Source organism: Periophthalmus magnuspinnatus, chromosome 13 (assembly GCF_009829125.3).
Source record: "Periophthalmus magnuspinnatus isolate fPerMag1 chromosome 13, fPerMag1.2.pri, whole genome shotgun sequence".
Classification (NCBI taxonomy): domain Eukaryota; kingdom Metazoa; phylum Chordata; class Actinopteri; order Gobiiformes; family Gobiidae; genus Periophthalmus; species Periophthalmus magnuspinnatus.
Window position 1 is genome coordinate 31,873,331 of NC_047138.1, and position 20,843 is coordinate 31,894,173.

General features: G+C 52.5%; 2 protein-coding genes across 2 annotated transcripts in view; one reads left to right on the plus strand and one right to left on the minus strand.

Moving 5' to 3' along the window:
• The window catches only part of ece2b (endothelin converting enzyme 2b), an 8,193-nt gene extending 681 nt beyond the window's left edge, over positions 1–7,512 (plus strand). Inside the window, exons 2-16 of the mRNA XM_055225836.1 lie at positions 179–318; positions 620–766; positions 1,260–1,325; positions 2,124–2,312; positions 2,752–2,894; positions 3,413–3,527; positions 4,108–4,218; positions 4,493–4,591; positions 4,854–4,931; positions 5,243–5,346; positions 5,727–5,837; positions 6,275–6,342; positions 6,434–6,624; positions 6,917–7,012; positions 7,180–7,512. Of these exons, the coding sequence (XP_055081811.1) occupies positions 179–318; positions 620–766; positions 1,260–1,325; positions 2,124–2,312; positions 2,752–2,894; positions 3,413–3,527; positions 4,108–4,218; positions 4,493–4,591; positions 4,854–4,931; positions 5,243–5,346; positions 5,727–5,837; positions 6,275–6,342; positions 6,434–6,624; positions 6,917–7,012; positions 7,180–7,356 (1,835 nt within the window). The 3' untranslated portion in view covers positions 7,357–7,512. The remainder of the gene's footprint in view (positions 1–178; positions 319–619; positions 767–1,259; positions 1,326–2,123; positions 2,313–2,751; positions 2,895–3,412; positions 3,528–4,107; positions 4,219–4,492; positions 4,592–4,853; positions 4,932–5,242; positions 5,347–5,726; positions 5,838–6,274; positions 6,343–6,433; positions 6,625–6,916; positions 7,013–7,179) is intronic.
• Positions 7,513–9,870: 2,358 nt separating this feature from the next.
• On the minus strand, positions 9,871–20,365 carry pgm2l1 (phosphoglucomutase 2-like 1). Its single transcript, XM_033976623.2, has 14 exons — positions 20,052–20,365; positions 18,436–18,603; positions 18,222–18,328; positions 17,621–17,705; positions 16,662–16,745; positions 15,666–15,862; positions 15,085–15,271; positions 14,693–14,790; positions 14,168–14,405; positions 13,966–14,059; positions 13,761–13,890; positions 12,474–12,663; positions 11,122–11,255; positions 9,871–10,992 (listed from the first exon to the last, which is right to left on the minus strand). Exons 1-14 carry the CDS (start codon positions 20,172–20,174, stop codon positions 10,890–10,892), a joined length of 1,938 nt encoding a protein of 645 aa, XP_033832514.1. The 5' UTR covers positions 20,175–20,365; the 3' UTR covers positions 9,871–10,889.
• Positions 20,366–20,843: the final 478 nt, after the last annotated feature.

The window sequence follows — 20,843 nt, forward strand, 5'->3', positions numbered from 1 at the left end:
CTCCTCTCCTCCTCCCCCTCTCTCCTCCCCCTCTCCCCTCCTCCCCCTCTCTCCTCCTCTCTCTCTCCTCCTCCTCTCCCTCCCCTCTCTCCCCCTCTCTCCTCCTCTCTCCCCCTCTCTCCTCCTCTCTCCTCCTCCTCTCCTCCCCTCCTCCTCTCTCCTCCTCTCTCCTCCTCAGAGAACGGTTCGTTCCCTGGTAACTCGAGTTCTGGGGGCAGTGATGCAGAGAGAAAGACTCAGTTGTTTTATTTGTCGTGTTTGAACTCGGCCAAAATCGACGAACTCGGAGCCACGCCCCTCACCCAGCTCATCAGCAAGGTCTGGACCGGACTGGACTGGACCGGACCGGACTCAACTGGACCGGACTAGACTGGACCGGACTGGACTGGACTCAACTGGACCGGACTGGACTGAACTGGACCGGACTGGACTGGACCAGACTTGACTGGACCGGACTGGACTGGTGTGGACCAGAATGGACTGGACCGGACTGGACTGGACCGGACTGGACCAGACTGGACTGGTGTGGACCAGAATGGACTGGACTGAACTGGACTGAACTGGACTGGACTGGACTGGAGTGAGATTGGACCGGGCCCTGACCCTCTGTGCTCCTCAGATCGGGGGCTGGAACATCACTGGGCCCTGGGAGAAGGAGAACTTCATGGAGGTTCTGAAGGTGGTGTCGGGTCCTCTCCGAGCTCAGCCGTTTTTCAGTGTGTCAGTGAGCACCGACCCCAAGAGCTCCAACAGCAACGTCATACAGGTACTCCCTATGTACAGGTACTCCCTATGTACAGGTACTCCCTATGTACAGGTACTCCCCTATGTACAGGTACTCCCATACACACAGGTACTCCCATACACACAGGTACTCCCATACATACAGGTACTCCCATACGTACAGGTACTCCCATACGTACAGGTACTCACCTACGTACAGGTACTCCCCTACGTACAGGTACTCCCTATGTACAGGTACTCCCTATGTACAGGTACTCCCTATGTACAGGTACTCCCTATGTACAGGTACTCCCATACGTACAGGTACTCCCATACGTACAGGTACTCACCTACGTACAGGTGCTCTCCTATGTACAGGTACTCCCTATGTACAGGTACTCTTACCTATTTATTTTAACTTTAGGTTCAAACACAAAATGCTGTAGCAGCGTCGTGTTTCTGGTGGATGTTTGTGGTTCATTTCCTCGATCGACAGCAGGGGGCGCTCTTTTCTAACTCACGTGTCTCTGCCGCAGGTCGACCAATCAGGGCTCTTCTTACCCTCCAGAGACTATTACCTCAACAAGACGGCCAATGAGAAGGTGAGGAGGGGTCACACGCAAAGCACCACCCCGTGACATCACCAGGTGTAACAGACTGTCCACTGGGGACGTTTCCTCACATTAGAACAGGGTTAAAGCTCCACTGCGGGACGTTTCATCACATTAGAACAGGGTTGGATGCTCTGACAAGGCTAACAGTTACAGCGGTATCATAGCAACCAAAGAGCCAATCAGGAGCGAGGCTGTTGAAGGTACCGCGCCCGTCCCATGGATCTACTTCATTAACCGGAGCGTCCTGCTGTGTAGAGCGCTCTCCAGTTGGACTAGTGGCCACTCACTGGTACTACAGCAAAAAAATCCATCCTGCCCAGAAAAGAGTTTTCTCATAGAAATGTAAACAGAAACTGACCGGGACGGACCGGGACGGACCGGGACGGACCGGGACGGACCGGGCTCCTACAGCTTTCACAAAGGTCCAGTTTTGTGTCGATTTTGACCTATTTTCAGATCATAAACTTTTTCTCAGCTCAAAATCCGTCTGTTGTCTTAAAAACTGTTTTTAATCGTTCGTTTGGCTCTATGTCTGAGCTCAGGCTCTGATTGGTTCGAGTGGTCACATGGTAGGGTCATGTGAGCGATGTGAACCAGGAGGTTTAGAACATGGGACGTCACCGCACACGGGTGTACTGAGCTAAAGGTAAAACATGTGACATGTCCCACTGACCACGACTTTGTCCAGAGATATGTCCAGCACATGGGTCAATGTTCTTCTCCTCAGGTTCTGGAGGCGTATCTGGACCACATGGTGGAGTCTGATCTAACTCGTGTCCTCCTCAGGTTCTGGAGGCGTACCTGGAGTACATGGTGGAGTTGGGGACTCTTTTGGGCGGAGAACGGGTCTCGACTCAGGTCCAGATGAAGCAGATCTTGGACTTTGAGACGGTTTTGGCCAATCTGACGGTTCCTCAGGATCAGAGACGAGACGAGGAGAAAATCTACAACAAAGTCACCATCGCCGAGCTGCAGGTACTAGTACTACTACTGCTACTACTACTACTACTGCTACTACTACTACTACTGCTACTACTACTACTACTACTATTATTACTACTGGTACTACTGCTGTTATTATTCCTGTTAATAGGCCTACTTCAATAGTCATACTAACTCTTTCTCCCCCCCCTCCCCCTCCTCCTCCTCTCCTCCCCCCTCCTCCCCTCCTCCTCCTCTCCTCCCCCCTCCTCCCCTCCTCCTCCTCCTCTCCTCCTCCTCTCCTCCTCCTCTCCTCCTCCTCTCCTCCTCCTCTCCCCCCTCCTCCTCCTCTCCCCCCTCCTCCTCCTCCTCTCCCCCCTCTTCTTCCTGCCCTCCTCCTCCTCCTCCTCCTCTCCTCCTCCTCTCCCCCCTCCTCCTCCTCTCCCCCCTCTTCTTCCTGCCCTCCTCCTCCTCCTCCTCTCCTCCTCCTCAGACCCTGGCTCCTGCTGTAGACTGGTTGGATCTTCTCTCGTTCACACTTTCTCCTCTGGACCTGAACGACACGGAGCCTGTCGTCCTCTACGCCAAAGAATATCTACAAAAAGTGTCTGAACTCATCAACAAGACGCACAAGAGGTGAGGAGGAGGAGGAGGAGGAGGGGGAGGGGGGGAGGAGGAGGAGGGAGAGAGAGGAGGGGGGGAGGGAGAGGAGGAGGAGAAGGGGGGAGGGCAGGAAGATGAGGAGGGAGAGGATGAGGGAGAGAAGCGTGTGGTGGTGTAGAGGTGGTGTAGAGGAGGTGCTGTCATGTAGAGGAGGTGCTGTCATGTAGAGGAGGTGCTGTCATGTAGAGGAGGTGCTGTCATGTAGAGGAGGTCCTGTCATGTAGAGGAGGTCCTGTCATGTAGAGGAGGTGCTCTCATGTAGAGAAGGTGCAGAGGAGGTGCTCTCATGCAGAGGAGGTGCTCTCATGTAGAGGAGGTGCAGAGGAGGTGCTCTCATGCAGAGGAGGTGCTCTCATGTAGAGGAGGTGCTCTCATGTAGAGGAGGTGCTCTCATGTAGAGGAGGTGCAGAGGAGGTGCTCTCATGTAGAGAAGGTGCAGAGGAGGTGCTCTCATGTAGAGGAGGTGCTCTCATGTCTCCCTCTGGTGGCAGTCTGCTGAATAACTACATGCTGTGGACCCTGGTGCAGAAGAGCGTCACGAGTCTGGACCAGAGGTTTGAGAACGCACAGGACAAACTGTTAGAGAGCCTCTATGGGACGAAGAAGGTACTGCACCTACACACACATGTGTATATACACACACATGTGTATACACACACATACACACACATGTGTATACACACACATGTGTATACACACACACACACACCCCTACACATGTATATACACACACACACCCCTACACATGTATATACACACACACACCCCTACACATGTATATACACACACACACCCCTACACATGTATATACACACACACACCCCTACACATGTATATACACACACACACCCCTACACATGTATATACACACACACACCCCTACACATGTATATACACACACACACCCCTACACATGTATATACACACACACACCCCTACATACATACACACACATACACACCCCCACACACACGTATATACACACACATGTATATACACACACATGTGTATACACACACACACACACACCCACCCATGTGTATATACACACACACACACACACACACCCCTACACATGTATACACACACACACACACACCCCTACACATGTATATACACACACACACCCCTACATGTATACACACACACTCACACACGTGTCTTCTTCATGCGTGTGTGTGTTCAGTCGTGCACACCGCGCTGGCAGACCTGTATTGGATACACAGACGACACTTTGGGATTCGCTCTGGGCGCGCTCTTTGTCAAAGCCACGTTTGACAAACACAGCAAAGGAATCGTGAGTATCGACCAATCACAGCACAGGAACACTGACCCTGACCAATCAAAACACAGGAACACTGACCCTGACCAATCAGAACACAGGAACACTGACCCTGACCAATCACAGCACAGGAACACTGACCCTGACCAATCAGAACACAGGAACACTGACCCTGACCAATCACAGCACAGGAACACTGACCCTGACCAATCAGAACACAGACTCAGGACAAATAAAGTGAAAGACATTTATTTAAACATGAAGGCTTATGTTTAGTTTGTGTTTTCAGGCGGAGGAGATGATAAACGAGATCCGGACGGTGTTTAAACAGAGTCTGGACCAACTGCACTGGATGGACCCAGAGACCAGAGAGAACGCCAAAGAGAAGGTACGTACTACCTCCTACATCCTAACTCCTACCTCCTAACTCCTACATCCTACATCCTGACTCCTACATTCTACCTGAGACCTAAATTCCCTGTGTCAGATGCCCTCCCTGTGTTTCCATGAGGTCTTATTCTGTGTAAAAGTTGACAGGCGTGTACTTCAGACCTATACAAACATGATCTAAAATACATTGGGATCGCATACTTTTACTGTAGTACTTTTACTACAGTACTTTGACCGTATGTGTACTTTGTGTCCTTCAGGCCGATGCGATCTACGACATGATCGGATTCCCCGAGTTCATCCTTGACCCCAAAGAACTGGACGACGTTTACGACGGGGTGAGTCCAGAACCGGGTCTAGAACCAGATCAGGATCTCAACCAGACTACAGGGGGTCCAGAACCAACGTCAGAACCAGATCTAGACCAGGATCTAAACTACAGGTCTACAGGTTTAGCAGGATCTGAACTGGTCTAACCGAGTTCAGCAGGATCGTAACCGGTTTTGGGCAGGATCGTAACCGGTTTTGGGCAGGATCGTAACCGGTTTTGGGCAGGATCGTAACCGGTTTTGGGCAGGATCGTAACCGGTTTTGGGCAGGATCGTAACCGGTTTTGGGCAGGATTGTGATGTTTTTTCTTGTGTTGCAGTACGACGTCTCTGAGGAGAGTTTCTTCCAGAACATGCTGAACTTTTATAACTTCTCGTCTCGTGTCATGGCCGACCAGCTCCGCAAGACGCCCAACAAAGACCAGTGAGTAGCCCCGCCCACATCACACCCACATTATGCTCTAGCCCCGCCCCTTACATAGCCACACCATTAGCAAACGCGGCGATTGATGCTAATGCTATAGTCCACTTAGCATCTCAGCTAGTCCGGGAAGATTTCTAACACTAGATCCAGTCCCCTGTGTTTTTTCTATAGTGGTTAGCATTAGCGTTAGCATTAGCACTAGCATTAGCATTAGCCCTCAAAATTCATATATTCTGAATAATCCCGAGTGTTTGGCTGGTTTAAACCCTGCAGTACATTTAACCTTTTATTTTATTTTAGATCAGAATATGAGAGTCTATGTTTATGCCCCGCCCCTCTGTCCTGACCCCTCCCCTGACCCCGCCTCTCTGTCTCTGCAGGTGGAGTATGACTCCGCCCACAGTGAATGCGTACTACATGCCCACCAAAAACGGCATCGTGTTTCCTGCCGGAATCCTCCAGGCGCCATTCTACGCCCACGACCACCCCAAGTACTGTAGACCAGGTTTAGACCAGGTTTAGACCAGGTTTAGACCAGGTCTAGACCAGGTTTAGACCAGGTCTAGACCAGGTCTAGACCAGGATTAGGCCAGAGACCACCCCAAGTTAGTTAGTCCTGCTTTAGTCTTGGTTCAGTTCTGGTTTAGTCCAGGTTTAGTCCTGTTTTAGTCCTGGTTTAGTCCTGGTTTAGTCCTGTTTTAGTCCTAGTTTAGTCCTGGTTCAGTCCTGGTTTAGTCCTGGTTCAGTCCAGGTTTAGTCCTGTTTTAGTCCTGGTTTAGTCCTGGTTCAGTCCAGGTTCAGTCCTGGTTCAGTCCTGGTTCAGTCCTGGTTCAGTCCTGTTTTAGTCCTGGTTCAGTCCTGGTTCAGTCCTGGTTCAGTCCTGTTTTAGTCCTGGTTTAGTCCTGGTTCTGACCCGGTTCTGTTTCAGGGCTCTAAACTTCGGTGGTATTGGAGTGGTGATGGGACATGAGCTGACACACGCCTTCGACGACCAGGGTGAGTCCAGAGTCCAGACCTGGTCTGGGTCTTTTAAATCCTGGTTTAGTCCCAGTTCAGACCCGGTTCAGACCCGGTCTGCCTGTTCTAGGTCGCGAGTACGATAAGGAGGGGAACCTTCGGCCCTGGTGGCAGAACAGTTCCGTGGCGGCGTTCTCAGAGCGGAGTCGCTGTATGGAAGTGCAGTACCAGAACTACAGCGAGAACGGAGAGAACGTCAACGGAAAACAGACGCTCGGGGAGAACATGGCCGACAACGGAGGGCTGAAGGCGGCCTATCGGGTGAGAGGGGCGGGGCTACAGAGGAAGATAGGGGCGGGGCTATAGAGGAAGAGAGGGGCAGGGCTACAGAGGGTGAGGGGGCGGGGCTACAGAGGGTGAGGGGGCGGGGCTACAGAGGGGGTGGGGCTACAGAGGGTGAGGGGCGGGGCTACAGAGGGGGTGGGGCTACAGAGGGTGAGGGGCGGGGCTACAGAGGGGGTGGGGCTACAGAGGGTGAGGGGCGGGGCTACAGAGGGGGTGGGGCTACAGAGGGTCAGTCCCGGTCTCAGTCCTGGTTCTGGTCTCGTCGTAGGCCTACCGGTCGTGGGTGCAGAGACATGGAGAAGAGAAGCTGCTTCCTGCGGTGAACCTCACCAACGACCAGCTCTTCTTCGTGGGATTTGCTCAGGTGTGTGTCAGATGCCCTCCCCGTGTGTCAGATGCCCTCCCCGTGTGTCAGATGCCCTCCCCGTGTGTCAGATGCCCTCCCGTGTGTGTCTTTGATCCTTTAAGATCCGTATATTTAAGATATAGTCCACCCGATGATGTCACGCTGATGTCACTTCCTCTCCTCAGGTGTGGTGCTCCGTGCGGACACCGGAGAGCGCTCACGAGGGGCTCGTGACGGACCCCCACAGCCCGCCACGGCTCCGCGTCATCGGGACCCTCGCCAACTCCCCCGACTTCAGCCGCCATTTCCAGTGCCCGCCAGGGACTCCCATGAACCCGGGGCAGCGCTGCGAGGTGTGGTGAGCGGCCAATCGCGGAGCCCGAGGAGCCGGAGGGGGCGGGGCCACAGCCGCGCTCCAATCACAGCACTTCAACTCAGAGAAAGAACCTCCCCTCACAGAAACTCAGAGGAACACTGTGTCAGATGCCCTCCCTGTGTGTCAGATGCCCTCCCTGCGTGTGTCAGATGCCCTCCCTGTGTGTCAGATGCCCTCCCTGTGTGTCAGATGCCCTCCCTGTGTGTGTCAGATGCCCTCCCTGTGTGTGTCAGATGCCCTCCCTGTGTGTGTCAGATGCCCTCCCTGTGTGTCAGATGCCCTCCCTGTGTGTGTCAGATGCCCTCCCTACAGTCTGACACACTAACAGACCAATAGGACGTGGCGTAGAGACTTGGGGGCGGGCTTACACTGGAACGCACCAATAGGAAGTGTGTTGCAGGACTGTGGACCAATCACAGAGCTCGTTTTGGTCGGAGTCGTGGCGGACTCCATTTTGTTTTTATTTAAGTGAAGGAGCCAATGTGAAGTGCCAAATGGACTCAGGGGCGGGGCCAGCGGCAGCGGGCCAATCAGGTGACAGAAGTAGATGTGATGTATTTTTAGACTGATATATTTAATTTAACGAGGGCCCCAGAGCGCCCCCTGCAGACAGCTCTTATAACACTTTAAATGACTGAATGTAGCGTCACAAAGTCAGATTTGTATTTATATTTAAACAGACACACCCACCGCCGCCGCGTTTCCCCAAACAGAGGAACCGTCACCCCGCCCACGCGCACTTCCTGTTGTGTTGAAATTTAGCGTCACGATTATCACGGCCAAAATAATTGCGAATAACGATTATATCACGATAATTATTAAAAAAAACAAGTACGATCTAGTGGAGAATATTCTGGAAAAAACAGGGCCGTCACCTGAAATTTGGGGGCCTGGGGCAGGAAGTGTCACATGGGGCCCCCCTCTGATAAAAATGAATTCTGAGCCCCGGGACAACAGACCCCTTTGCCCCGCCCACCCGTCGACTCCCCTGTGGATAAGTACACAAAAACAATATTATCGTTTATCGTCCCGTCCGTGCGCGGCGGCCGGCGGGTTAGAGGTCAGAATATCAGACGCGAGGGTTTGGGTTTGGGTCCAGAGCTAAAACTGACAAAAAAAACACAACAGAAACGTCTTTAACACAGAAACGGAGGGAACACGATGAGAAAGTGCGAAGCTCCTCCCCCTGAAAGACGACACGCCTCCACCTCTGGAGTTTTAAGGGTTTAGGTCACGTTTAAAGAGTCTGCGTGTTTCAAGTTTAAAGACGAGATGTTTGAGGGTTTTGGACAAAAATCTGATAAAAACATGAAATTATATAAAAGAAGATGCCACAGTAAACAGTTATGAGTCGGGGGTCACTCTGGGGGTCACTCTGGGGCCCTCTGGTGGACGCGGGGGGGACTGTGGTCACTGTGACTCTTGTCTGTCTGATGCCTTTAAATAAACCCCGTCACCACAAGCTTCTCAGTCCAGTTTTTGTTTTTGCGACGCGTTATTACGACTCAAGAGTGTGAAGTAACAGCCTGTTTGAGACCGTCACCTTACACACGAGGTACCGGTCAGGGCTGTGGAGAAGCGAGCCCAGCTGTAACGATCTGTTGTGCGTCTCCATGTTTTTCGATGTATTTTGAAAAACATGGAGACGTTTACACACAGACTCATACACACACACGGGCTCATACACACACAGGCTCATACACACACACACAGGCTCATACACACACACACAGGCTCATACACACACACAGGCTCATACACACACACAGGCTCATACACACACAGGCTCATACACACACAGACTTGTACACACACACACAGGCTCATACACACACACAGGCTCATACACACACACAGGCTCATACACACACACAGGCTCATACACACACAGGCTCATACACACACAGACTTGTACACACAGTCTCACACACACACACAGGCTCATACACACACACAGGCTCACACCCACAGGCTCATACACACACAGGCTCACACACACACAGGCTCATACACACACAGGCTCATACACACACAGGCTCACACACACACAGGCTCATACACACACAGGCTCATACACACACAGGCTCATACACACACAGACTTGTACACACAGTCTCACACACACACACAGTCTCACACACACACACACAGTCTCACACACACACACAGGCTCATACACACACAGGCTCATACACACACAGGCTCATACACACACAGACTTGTACACACAGGCTCATACACACACACAGGCTCATACACACACAGGCTCATACACACACAGCCTGTGAGCTGATCCCGTTACATTTAATCCACATTTCAAAAGCAGAATTCTTTTGTAAATCTCATATTTAATTCAAACCTATTTTCACATGTTGGACATGTTTTCTGATTCCTTAACATAAATCTGCAGCTCCTCCTTTTCTCACTGAAATGTTCTGCATCACTTCCTGTTTCCTGTCTTTGATCCTGTGGGCGGGGCCATGGATCTATTAGGGCGGGGCCAAAATCTGTTTGAATCAGAGCTTTATTGAAACACAAAACAACATCAACACATGATCTGTGTCACACAGAGGTGTCACTCCACGGACAGAAGCAGGTTCAAACCAGAAAAAACAGGACTGAACCAGGTCAGAACCAGGTCAGAACCAGGTCTAAACCAGGTCTAAACCAGGACTAATCAGGCCTCTCTGTGTCTGTAGTTTATGAAAATACATTTTGCTTCATAAATATTTTTGTCTCGTAAAAAAAATAAATATTAAACCCAAACTTAGTCGTTCCTGAAGTAGACGCAACATCAGACACAAACACGCTAAAAACACGACAGGAACACGCCTAAAACACAAACACACTGCACTTTTACAGTTTCCTGAATCAAAACAAACCAAATGTTCCTGTAACTCTGTTAAATAAAACTTAAATAAAACTGGAGTTTTTTTATGCTCTGAGTCTCTCCTCCTTTGGCTCTCTGTGCTAAGCCCCTCCCCCTTCAGAGCACTATCACAACATCAGCTGCGTCGCACTAATGACACTACTGCATATCACACCAGGTTTGTCACGTCATAGTGCACAGTTTGTGTCATGTTTTTGTGTATTTATGGAGGATTGTCGTGTGGAGCTTGGGTGATGTATTCTTGTGGGCGGAGCCTCGTACAGGCTTGTACTGCTAAGCATAAGGGGTTGAATAGGGCCCTGGAGAGATCACTAGATTAGTCAAACATGCATGGATGACATCCAAAACCTCTTCAGGCATACAAACCTAAGATTTAGCGTAATATCCCCTACTTAAACTTTAATTTTATTCTGCTCCTTGTTGCTATGGCGATGTGTGGCTCTGAGGAGGCGGGGCCAGAGTCAGGTCTTAAACAGAAAACGTCTCATTTAATCTGTAAACTGCTAAACTCTAAACTCAAACATGAACGTAATCACGTCTAAGTCTGAAGTCTTTGGCCTTTTACCCAGCATGCTCAGCGGCTAAAGCTAACAGAGTGTTTCAGCCAATCACAGCACAGCAGGGCGGGGCTAAAGACTGCGGCGAATCAGGTGATTCTTCTCTGGCTCCAGAAACTCGTCCAATAGCGACGCAGTGACAGAGAGAAGCTCCGCCTCCAGCTTGGACACGTCACTGAAAATAGTTTAGAGAAAAATATGAAAAAGTAATATTACTATTTGTACCACTGTAGTACTGTACCACTGTAGTACAGTACTACAGTGGTACAGTACTACAGTGGTACTGTAGCAGTAGTAGTAGTACCTCTTCTCTCCCGCCTCTCCGCAGATCTCAGCGTACATCTTAATCTTGGGTTCCGTTCCGCTTGTTCGGAGTGTTGCCGTGACGCCATTCTCCAGCCAGAACGTGATCATGTGACCGCCACTCACAGGAAGCACCTGCAGTCACACGACCGAGTCACACGACCGCAGTCACACGACCGACATGAGTTTCATAAATACTTTGCAGTGACGTCACACTAGGGGTCTTCTACATTTATCTCTATGGTGGACTGTTGAGCAGTTACCATGGTGACACAGTGAGGGTATATCAATAATAAAGCTTCATCTGCATCACACACATGTATCAAAACAGTGACTTCATATATTGGTTTGAACAGTGTTTAAGTCACATATTGAACAGTTTTAACACTGAGGTCCTTTACTCCTTTAAAGGCAGGACTGATCTGAATAATGAGGCACAAACTACAGAGAAAAGACTGAAAACTCAAGGCCCAAAAACAGACCAGTCCCAGAGAAGTGAACGAGGCCGAAGGAGGAGCCAAGTCGACCTGCTCAACATAATATTTGCATATTCGTGTTGTATTTTACCTTTGGGTCAAGTGCAGAGTCAGTCAGGCTTAAGTCTGCTAGACTTAAGCCTGACGGCCTGTTAGGGACACGGTCTGAGTTAAAGTTATGGATTAGACTGGATTTGTCAGGGGAAGACATTTTTGTGATTTTTGTGATTGGAACTGATTCAATCCAGTCGTCATATTTGATAGAACACGCCAAACTAAAGTCACAAATGTTTCAAGATCAATGCAAGTGATTTAAAGAGCTCATTCTGAGGAATCGACACGAGGCTAATGCTAATGCTAAAGCTAACACTAGCTCTCTTGAGCCTGTAGTGTTATTTGAGGGACATGTCTAACAGCACAGATCACCTGCTGTAGATCATCTACGTCAGCTCTTTATGGTCAGATTGTGTTAAAATGAAACAAAGATTAAGTTTAACTTCAGTAACAGCTTCAGACAGAGCAGTGCCTCTAGTTAGCATCACATCCCCAGGAAATGTTACTGAGCTGCAAAGTATCAACACCAGACGAGGCAGAAGGCAACAAGAAGAACACTGAGCCGCAGCCACTCACCCCTCTGCCATCAGGCTGGGGCTGCAGCGGTGCATTGTGGGAGCGGCGGTTGCACCGGTGCATTGTGGGAGCGGCGGTTGCACCGGTGCATTGTGGGAGCGGCGGTTGCACCGGTGCATTGTGGGAGCGGCGGTTGCACCGGTGCATTGTGGGAGCGGCGGTTGCACCGGTGCTTTGTGGGAGCGGCGGTTGCACCGGTGCATTGTGGGAGCGGCGGTTGCACCGGTGCATTGTGGGAGTCACTCACCCCTCTGTGATCGGGCTGGCGGCTGTCGTAGTTGGCTCCGATGTCCCTCACGTGCAGGATCCCGCAGGAGGCGCAGGTTTTGGGGTACGTCCCAGAACCTTCGAAGTCTCTGAGCCGAGAGAAAATCCGATTCACCGTGAGTGGGTCGTGACAGACAACGTACGACGTGCGGGACACGTGGTAACCATAGCTACAGAGAAAACACAAGATTAATAAGATCACGTGTGGGACGGCACATGTGTGATAGGGCACATGTGTAAGACTCGCGTGAAAGGACTTTTTGCGTGTAGGACCCGTGCCTGTAGGACCCGTGCGTGTAGGACCCGTGACTGTAGGACCCGTGCCTGTAGGACCCGTGCCTGTAGGACCCGTGCGTGTAGGACCCGTGCGTGTAGGACCCGTGCCTGTAGGACCCGTGCCTGTAGGACCCGTGCCTGTAGGACCCGTGCGTGTAGGACCTGTGACTGTAGGACCCGTGCCTGTAGGACCCGTGCGTGTAGGACCCGTGCCTGTAGGACCCGTGCGTGTAGGACCTGTGACTGTAGGACCCGTGCGTGTAGGACCTGTGACTGTAGGACCCGTGCGTGTAGGACCTGTGACTGTAGGACCCGTGCGTGTAGGACCCGTGCGTGTAGGACCCGTGCCTGTAGGACCCGTGCGTGTAGGACCCGTGCCTGTAGGACCCGTGCGTGTAGGACCTGTGACTGTAGGACCCGTGCCTGTAGGACCCGTGCCTGTAGGACCCGTGCGTGTAGGACCCGTGCGTGTAGGACTCGTGCCTGTAGGACCCGTGCGTGTAGGACTCGTGCGTGTAGGACCCGTGCGTGTAGGACCCGTGCCTGTAGGACCCGTGCCTGTAGGACTCGTGCCTGTAGGACTCGTGCCTGTAGGACTCGTGCGTGTAGGACTCGTGCCTGTAGGACTCGTGCGTGTAGGACTCGTGCGTGTAGGACCCGTGCCTGTAGGACCCGTGCCTGTAGGACCCGTGCCTGTAGGACTCGTGCCTGTAGGACTCGTGCGTGTAGGACCCGTGCCTGTAGGACCCGTGCCTGTAGGACCCGTGCCTGTAGGACTCGTGCCTGTAGGACTCGTGCCTGTAGGACTCGTGCGTGTAGGACTCGTGCCTGTAGGACCCGTGCCTGTAGGACCCGTGCCTGTAGGACTCGTGCGTGTAGGACTCGTGCGCGTAGGACCCGTGCCTGTAGGACTCGTGCCTGTAGGACCCGTGCGTGTAGGACCCGTGCGTGTAGGACTCGTGCCTGTAGGACTCGTGCCTGTAGGACTCACGTGTGATAGACTCGCTGCAGCTGTTGGCTCAGACTCAGGTTTTGGTGATGGAGGAAACACGCCATCTCTGCCACAACCGCCGCCGTGCTCACCCCGTCCTTCTCCGGGACAAGACTCCCACAGAGGAACCCTACAGGAATCACACCCACAACCTCAGAGACAGGAGTCTAACCCACAACCTCCTGGTGAGAGGGCGGAGACTCACCGATGGACTCCTCGAAGGAGAAGAGAACTTTATGTCCAGACTTCTGCAGCTCGTGGATCCTGTTCCCGATCCATTTGAACCCAGGAAGAGTCTCCTACAAACACAGGACTGAATCAGGACCAAACCTGGACTAAACCTGGACCAAACCTGGACCAAACCTGGACTGGATCTGGACTAAACCAGGACTAAACCAGGTCTGTACCTCGTAGCAGAGTCCCTCTTTGATGCAGATGCTCTGGAGGATCTTGGAGGAGACTGTGGTCGTCAACATGAAAAGTTTCTGCTCTGGTCTCGGGTCCTGGGTCCGGTCCTGGGTCCGGTCCTGGGTCCGGTCCTGGGTCCGGTCCTGGGTCCGGTCCTGGGTCTTTCTGTGGTTCAGTAACATCCACCATCCGAGGAGAGCAGCCATCTCATTCCCAGAGAAAACCCTCCACTGACCACTAGGAGAGAGGAGACAAGGAGTGAGACGAGGAGAGAGGAGACAAGGAGGGACACAAGGAGAGAGGAGATGAGACGAGGAGATGAGACGAGAGGAGACGAGGAGATGAGACGAGAGGAGACAAGGAGGGACACAAGGAGAGAGGAGATGAGGAGAGAGGAGACAAGGAGGGACACAAGGAGAGAGGAGATGAGACGAGAGGAGACAAAAAAGGTTTAGGAGGCGGGACAGATGAGGCGGGACAGAGGAGGCGGGACAGAGGAGGCATTAGGAGTTAGGAGACATTACCTTGGCTCCTTCTCGGCCACAGCGAGTCTGTCTGCGTCTGGATCTGTCGCCAAAACCAACGGAGCGTCTTCTGCATCGGCCAAAGACATGGACAAGCTCTAGGGAGGACAGAAGACATGAGACAGAGGCGTGAGACAGAGGACATGAGACAGAGGATATGAGACAGAGGACATGAGACAGAGGACATGAAACAGAGGATATGAGACAGAGGACATGAAACAGAGGATATGAGACAGAGGCGTGAGACACAGGACATGAGACAGAGGCGTGAGACATGAGACAGAGGCGTGAGACACAGGACATGGACAGACTGTACAGAGACATGGACAGACTGTACAGAGGACAGCAGTAGCAGTCCTGTAGTCCACAGGTGCTGTAGTGACGTGCAGTACCAGGACGGGGACGCCCTCCTCGGGGTTGGGGACACTGACTGTGGGGAAGTCCGGATCTGGATCTTTCTGCTCCGGGACCGGGATCACGGACAGACCGAAGACCTCAAAGACCCGCTGGACGAACACATGTCCCACGCCATGGAAGGACGAGTGGACTGTCCTCAGAGGGGACGTCCTGTTCAGAGATCTGAGGACCAAAACCGGTTAGGATCCAGCTAGAACCAACCTCAGACCTGAGAGAGACCGGTTACAATCCACCCTGGTCCCGGTCTCAGTCCCGGTCTCAGTCCCGGTCTCAGTCCCGGTCTCAGTCCCGGTCTCAGTCCCCGTCCCAGTCCCCGTCCCAGTCCCCGTCCCAGTCCCGGTCTCCGTCCCAGTCTCCGTCCCGGTCTCCGTCCCGGTCTCAGTCCCGGTCTCCGTCCCGGTCTCAGTCCTGGTCTCAGTCTCAGTCCCGGTCTCGGTCCCAGTCCCCGTCCCGGTCTCCATCCCGGTCTCAGTCCCGGTCTTGGTCCCGGTCCCGGTCTCAGTCCCGGTCTCAGTCTCAGTCCCGGTCTCAGTCCCCGTCCCCGTCCCCGTCTCACCTGTGGTAGCACAGCAGACTCGTGTCCTTCATGTACTCCTTGTTGATGTCCTCTAGAGGGTCTGTCCTCAGGGGGCTGTGTGCGCTGAGCTCCAGGCTCCAGCAGGAGGCGCTCCAGGGCTCCTCCTGCTCTCTGATACAGAGCAGCACCTGTCGGTCGTGAGGGGAGCAGATCTGTGGACCGGCGCTCCAGTACACCTGCCAGACAGAGAGAGTCAGATGCCCTTCCACACCTGCACACTGTGTACTCTGAATGTCCCTGATGATCTGCCACGTCACAAATGGACCTGAGCACACACATGGACCTGAGCACACACAGAAGACCTGAGCACACACAGAAGACCTGAGCACACACAGAAGACCTGAGCACACACAGAAGACCTGAGCACACACAGGACCTGAGCACACACAGAAGACCTGAGCACACACAGAAGACCTGAGCACACACAGGACCTGAGCACACACAGAAGACCTGAGCACACACAGAAGACCTGAGCACACACAGGACCTGAGCACACACAGAAGACCTGAGCACACACAGGACCTGAGCACACACAGGACCTGAGCACACACAGAAGACCTGAGCACACACAGGACCTGAGCACACACAGGACCTGAGCACACACAGAAGACCTGAGCACACACAGAAGACCTGAGCACACACAGGACCTGAGCACACACAGAAGACCTGAGCACACACAGGACCTGAGCACACACAGGACCTGAGCACACACAGAAGACCTGAGCACACACAGGACCTGAGCACACACAGGACCTGAGCACACACAGAAGACCTGAGCACACACAGGACCTGAGCACACACAGGACCTGAGCACACACAGGACCTGAGCACACACAGGACCCGAGCACACACAGGATCAGTGTGTTTCTACTCTTAACAGCCCCACAGCCTTGTTCCGCTGTGCAGTGTTGGGACGAGTGTGTGTGTGTGTATTAATTTGAGGGGTCAAGGGTCAGAGGGGTCAGAGGTCAGTACCTTGTATCCGTTATCATCTTTGGGATTGTGCGACGCTGTGATCATGATTCCAGCAGCAGCTCCCAACTTCAGCACAGCAAAAGGCTGAAAGAACAGAACCAGGACTAAACCAGGACTGAACCAGGACTAGACCAGGACTAGACCAGGACTAGACCAGGACTAGACCAGGACTAGACCAGGACTAGACCAGGACTAAACCAGGACTAAACCAGGACTAGACCAGGACTGAACCAGGACTGAACCAGGACTAAACCAGGACTAAACCAGGACTAACCCAGGACTAACCCAGGACTAGACCAGGACTAGACCAGGACTGAACCAGGACTGAACCAGGACTGAACCAGGACTAAACCAGGACTGAACCAGGACTAACCCAGGACTAGACCAGGACTAAACCAGGACTGAACCAGGACTAAACCAGGACTAGACCAGGACTGAACCAGGACTGAACCAGGACTAAACCAGGACTAAACCAGGACTAAACCAGGACTAAACCAGGACTAGACCAGGACTAGACCAGGACTGAACCAGGACTAAACCAGGACTGAACCAGGACTAAACCAGGACTAAACCAGGACTGAACCAGGACTAAACCAGGACTAAACCAGGACTGAACCAGGACTGAACCAGGACTAAACCAGGACTAAACCAGGACTAAACCAGGACTAAACCAGGACTAAACCAGGACTGAACCAGGACTGAACCAGGACTAAACCAGGACTGAACCAGGACTGAACCAGGACTAGACCAGGACTGAACCAGGACTGAACCGGGACTAAACCGGGACTAGACCAGGACTGAACCAGGACTGAACCGGGACTAAACCGGGACTAGACCGGGACTGAACCGGGACTGAACTAAGACTAAACCAGGAGTAAACCTGTATACTGTACTACAGTAGAAGTACTACAGTAGAAGTACTACAGTAGAAGTACTACAGTAGAAGTACTTTGACTCACCACGTAGGGTGTGGGGACGTAGGAGGAGAACAGATGCACCGGGACGTCTCTGCTCAGAAACACAGCAGCCGCCAAACGCGCCAACCTGCACAGAGCCAGATGCCCTCCCATCACAACCGAGAAAAAGCCAGATGCCCTCCCATCACAACCGAGAAAAAGCCAGATGCCCTCCCTGTGTGTGTCAGATGCCCTCCCCGTGTGTCAGATGCCCTCCCTGTGTGTCAGATGCCCTCCCCGTGTGTGTCAGATGCCCTCCCCGTGTGTGTCAGATGCCCTCCCCGTGTGTGTCAGATGCCCTCCCTGTGTGTCAGATGCCCTCCCCGTGTGTGTCAGATGCCCTCCCCGTGTGTGTCAGATGCCCTCCCCGTGTGTGTCAGATGCCCTCCCTGTGTGTCAGATGCCCTCCCCGTGTGTGTCAGATGCCCTCCCCGTGTGTGTCAGATGCCCTCCCCGTGTGTGTCAGATGCCCTCCCCGTGTGTGTCAGATGCCCTCCCTGTGTGTGTCAGATGCCCTCCCCGTGTGTCAGATGCCCTCCCCGTGTGTCAGATGCCCTCCCCGTGTGTCAGATGCCCTCCCCGTGTGTCAGATGCCCTCCCATACCGCTCGCTGCTGCAGCCGCTCTCTCTCTGAGCTCTGGTGTCGTAGCCGATGACCACGCCCCTCTGCTGCAGGTCAGGGACACACCTGGACAGGTACACGCACAGGCCCTGCACACACACGCCTGTTACCACGGTTACCACACATAATAGTACTTCTGATAGTACTGCTACTGCTATGTACTACTGGTACTACTGTCACTACTCCCTGCACTGACCTGGGAGCTCTGGATCACCGTGAGGTCGTTGATGCGGTTGAACCCGGCTCCCATTGGCGCCCTGAGACCCGCCGTCCCAAAACTGAGTCTGGACCCGAGTCTGGACCGGAGCTCCGAGACCTGGTTCTGATCCACGAGAGTCTGGATCACAGCCCGAGTGAGAGGGTTCTGCAGAGACCAGAGGGAGAACTCAACCAGGACTAGACCAGGACTGAACCAGGACTGAACCAGGACTGAACCAGGACTAGACCAGGACTAGACCAGGACTAGATCAGGACTAGATCAGGACTGGACCAGGACTGAACCAGGACTAAACCAGGTCTAAACCAGGACTAAACCAGGACTAAACCAGGACTGGACCAGGACTGGACCAGGACTGAACCAGGACTGAACCAGGACTGAACCAGGACTAGACCAGGACTAAACCAGGACTGAACCAGGACTGAACCAGGACTAGACCAGGACTAGACCAGGACTAGACCAGGACTAGACCAGGACTAGATCAGGACTAGATCAGGACTGGACCAGGACTGAACCAGGACTAAACCAGGTCTAAACCAGGACTAAACCAGGACTGGACCAGGACTGGACCAGGACTGGACCAGGACTGAACCAGGACTGAACCAGGACTAGACCAGGACTAAGCCAGGACTGAACCAGGACTAGACCAGGACTAGACCAGGACTGAACCAGGATTGAACCAGGACTAGACCAGGACTAGACCAGGACTAGACCAGGATTGAACCAGGACTAGACCAGGACTAGACCAGGACTAGACCAGGACTGAACCAGGACTAAACCAGGACTGAACCAGGTCTAAACCAGGTCTAAACCAGGTCTAAACCAGGTCTAAACCAGGTCTTTTACTAACATATCTGTGGGATTAGTTTCATTCTCATTGTTGAGCCGCACTCTGGGCTCGTGCGCCTCTGGACACGTGGGACGTGACATTTCCGCGGGGTCACGCGCTCTGGGAGATTTAAGTTTTAATAAAAGAGTTTGAGATGAGTGAGAATATAAAATGAGATAAACGCGCCGAATGATTCTTATTATAATAAATAACAGACAGTCGGGAGGAATTTGAGTTTAAAATAGAGGAAGTCTGTTATTTTCACATAAAAAAATAAAACAGACCATTATTTTGAGCAGGTCTGGCTTCACCGTCACATCTGCGCTTCAGCCGCTGCGTTCACACGGGAAATAAACAATCCACCTTCACTAAAAACTAAACATGATAAAAGTACCAGACCACGGCCGAATTTTGAACAAAGTTATTAAAGACCAGAGTGATTCATCTTTCTCAAAATACCGCACTCCCTGAAGCTTAAACTGGTGATTTTAGCGAAACTTTTGCCCGTTTCAAAGGCTGTTCTGTGCGGTCTTATCCAACACGGAGTTTCTTAAGACTCCGTGTTGGATAAACCGGTCCGTTTGTCCGTTTATGAACAAGTCCGTGTGAAGATCGTGACAAATATAAACGCCGAATTCACGCACTGACCCGGGCGTGTGTCAGACACTGAACCAGTCACGCACATTCACGCGCCTGTCTCCACATCCCGCAGATAAACGCAGAAGTGCGTGTTGTGCGGACGCGGTTTGGCTCCGGTGCCACTCACTCTGTCCCAGCGCAGCCACTGCCCCACAGCCCGGTCCAGCTGCGGGTCCCCGGTGCTCGGGGGGCTCGGGGGGCTCGGGGGCTCGGGCTGTGGGTGTCCGTTTATCCCGCTGTGGTCCCCCATGCTGCGCTCTCACACGGGCCGGGCGGTTCTGGTTCTGGTGGTTCTGGTTCTGGTGGTTCTGGAGCGGGAGGACATGGCTCTCTCCGCCGGCTCCGAGGCTCTGTCCCCGGTCACCGTCTGCCCCGGTGCTCGGTTACGTAACGATACGTAACAGCGGCGCGAGGCAAATATTAAAACTTTAAATAACACAAGTTCAAAGCCTTAACGCCGCTTCCGGTTAATGTCACAATAAAAGACTTTTTTAATAATGAGATTTTCAAAAGTAAAATAGAAAAGAAGGTTCTAGACTAAACCAGGACTGAACCAGGACTAAACCAAGAATAAACCAGGACTGAACCAGGACTAAACTAGGACTAAACCAGGACTAAACCAAGACTAAACCAGGACTAAAACAGGCCTAAACCAGGACTAAACCAGGACTAAACCTGGACTAAACCAAGACTAAACCAAGACTAAACCAGGACTAAACCAAGACTAAACCAGGACTAAACCAAGACTAAACCAGGACTAAACCTGGACTAAACCAAGACTAAACCAAGACTAAACCAGGACTAAACCAAGACTAAACCAGGACTAAACCAAGACTAAACCAAGACTAAACTAGGACTAAAACAGGCCTAAACCAGGACTAAACCAGGACTAAACCAAGACTAAACCAGGTCTAAACCA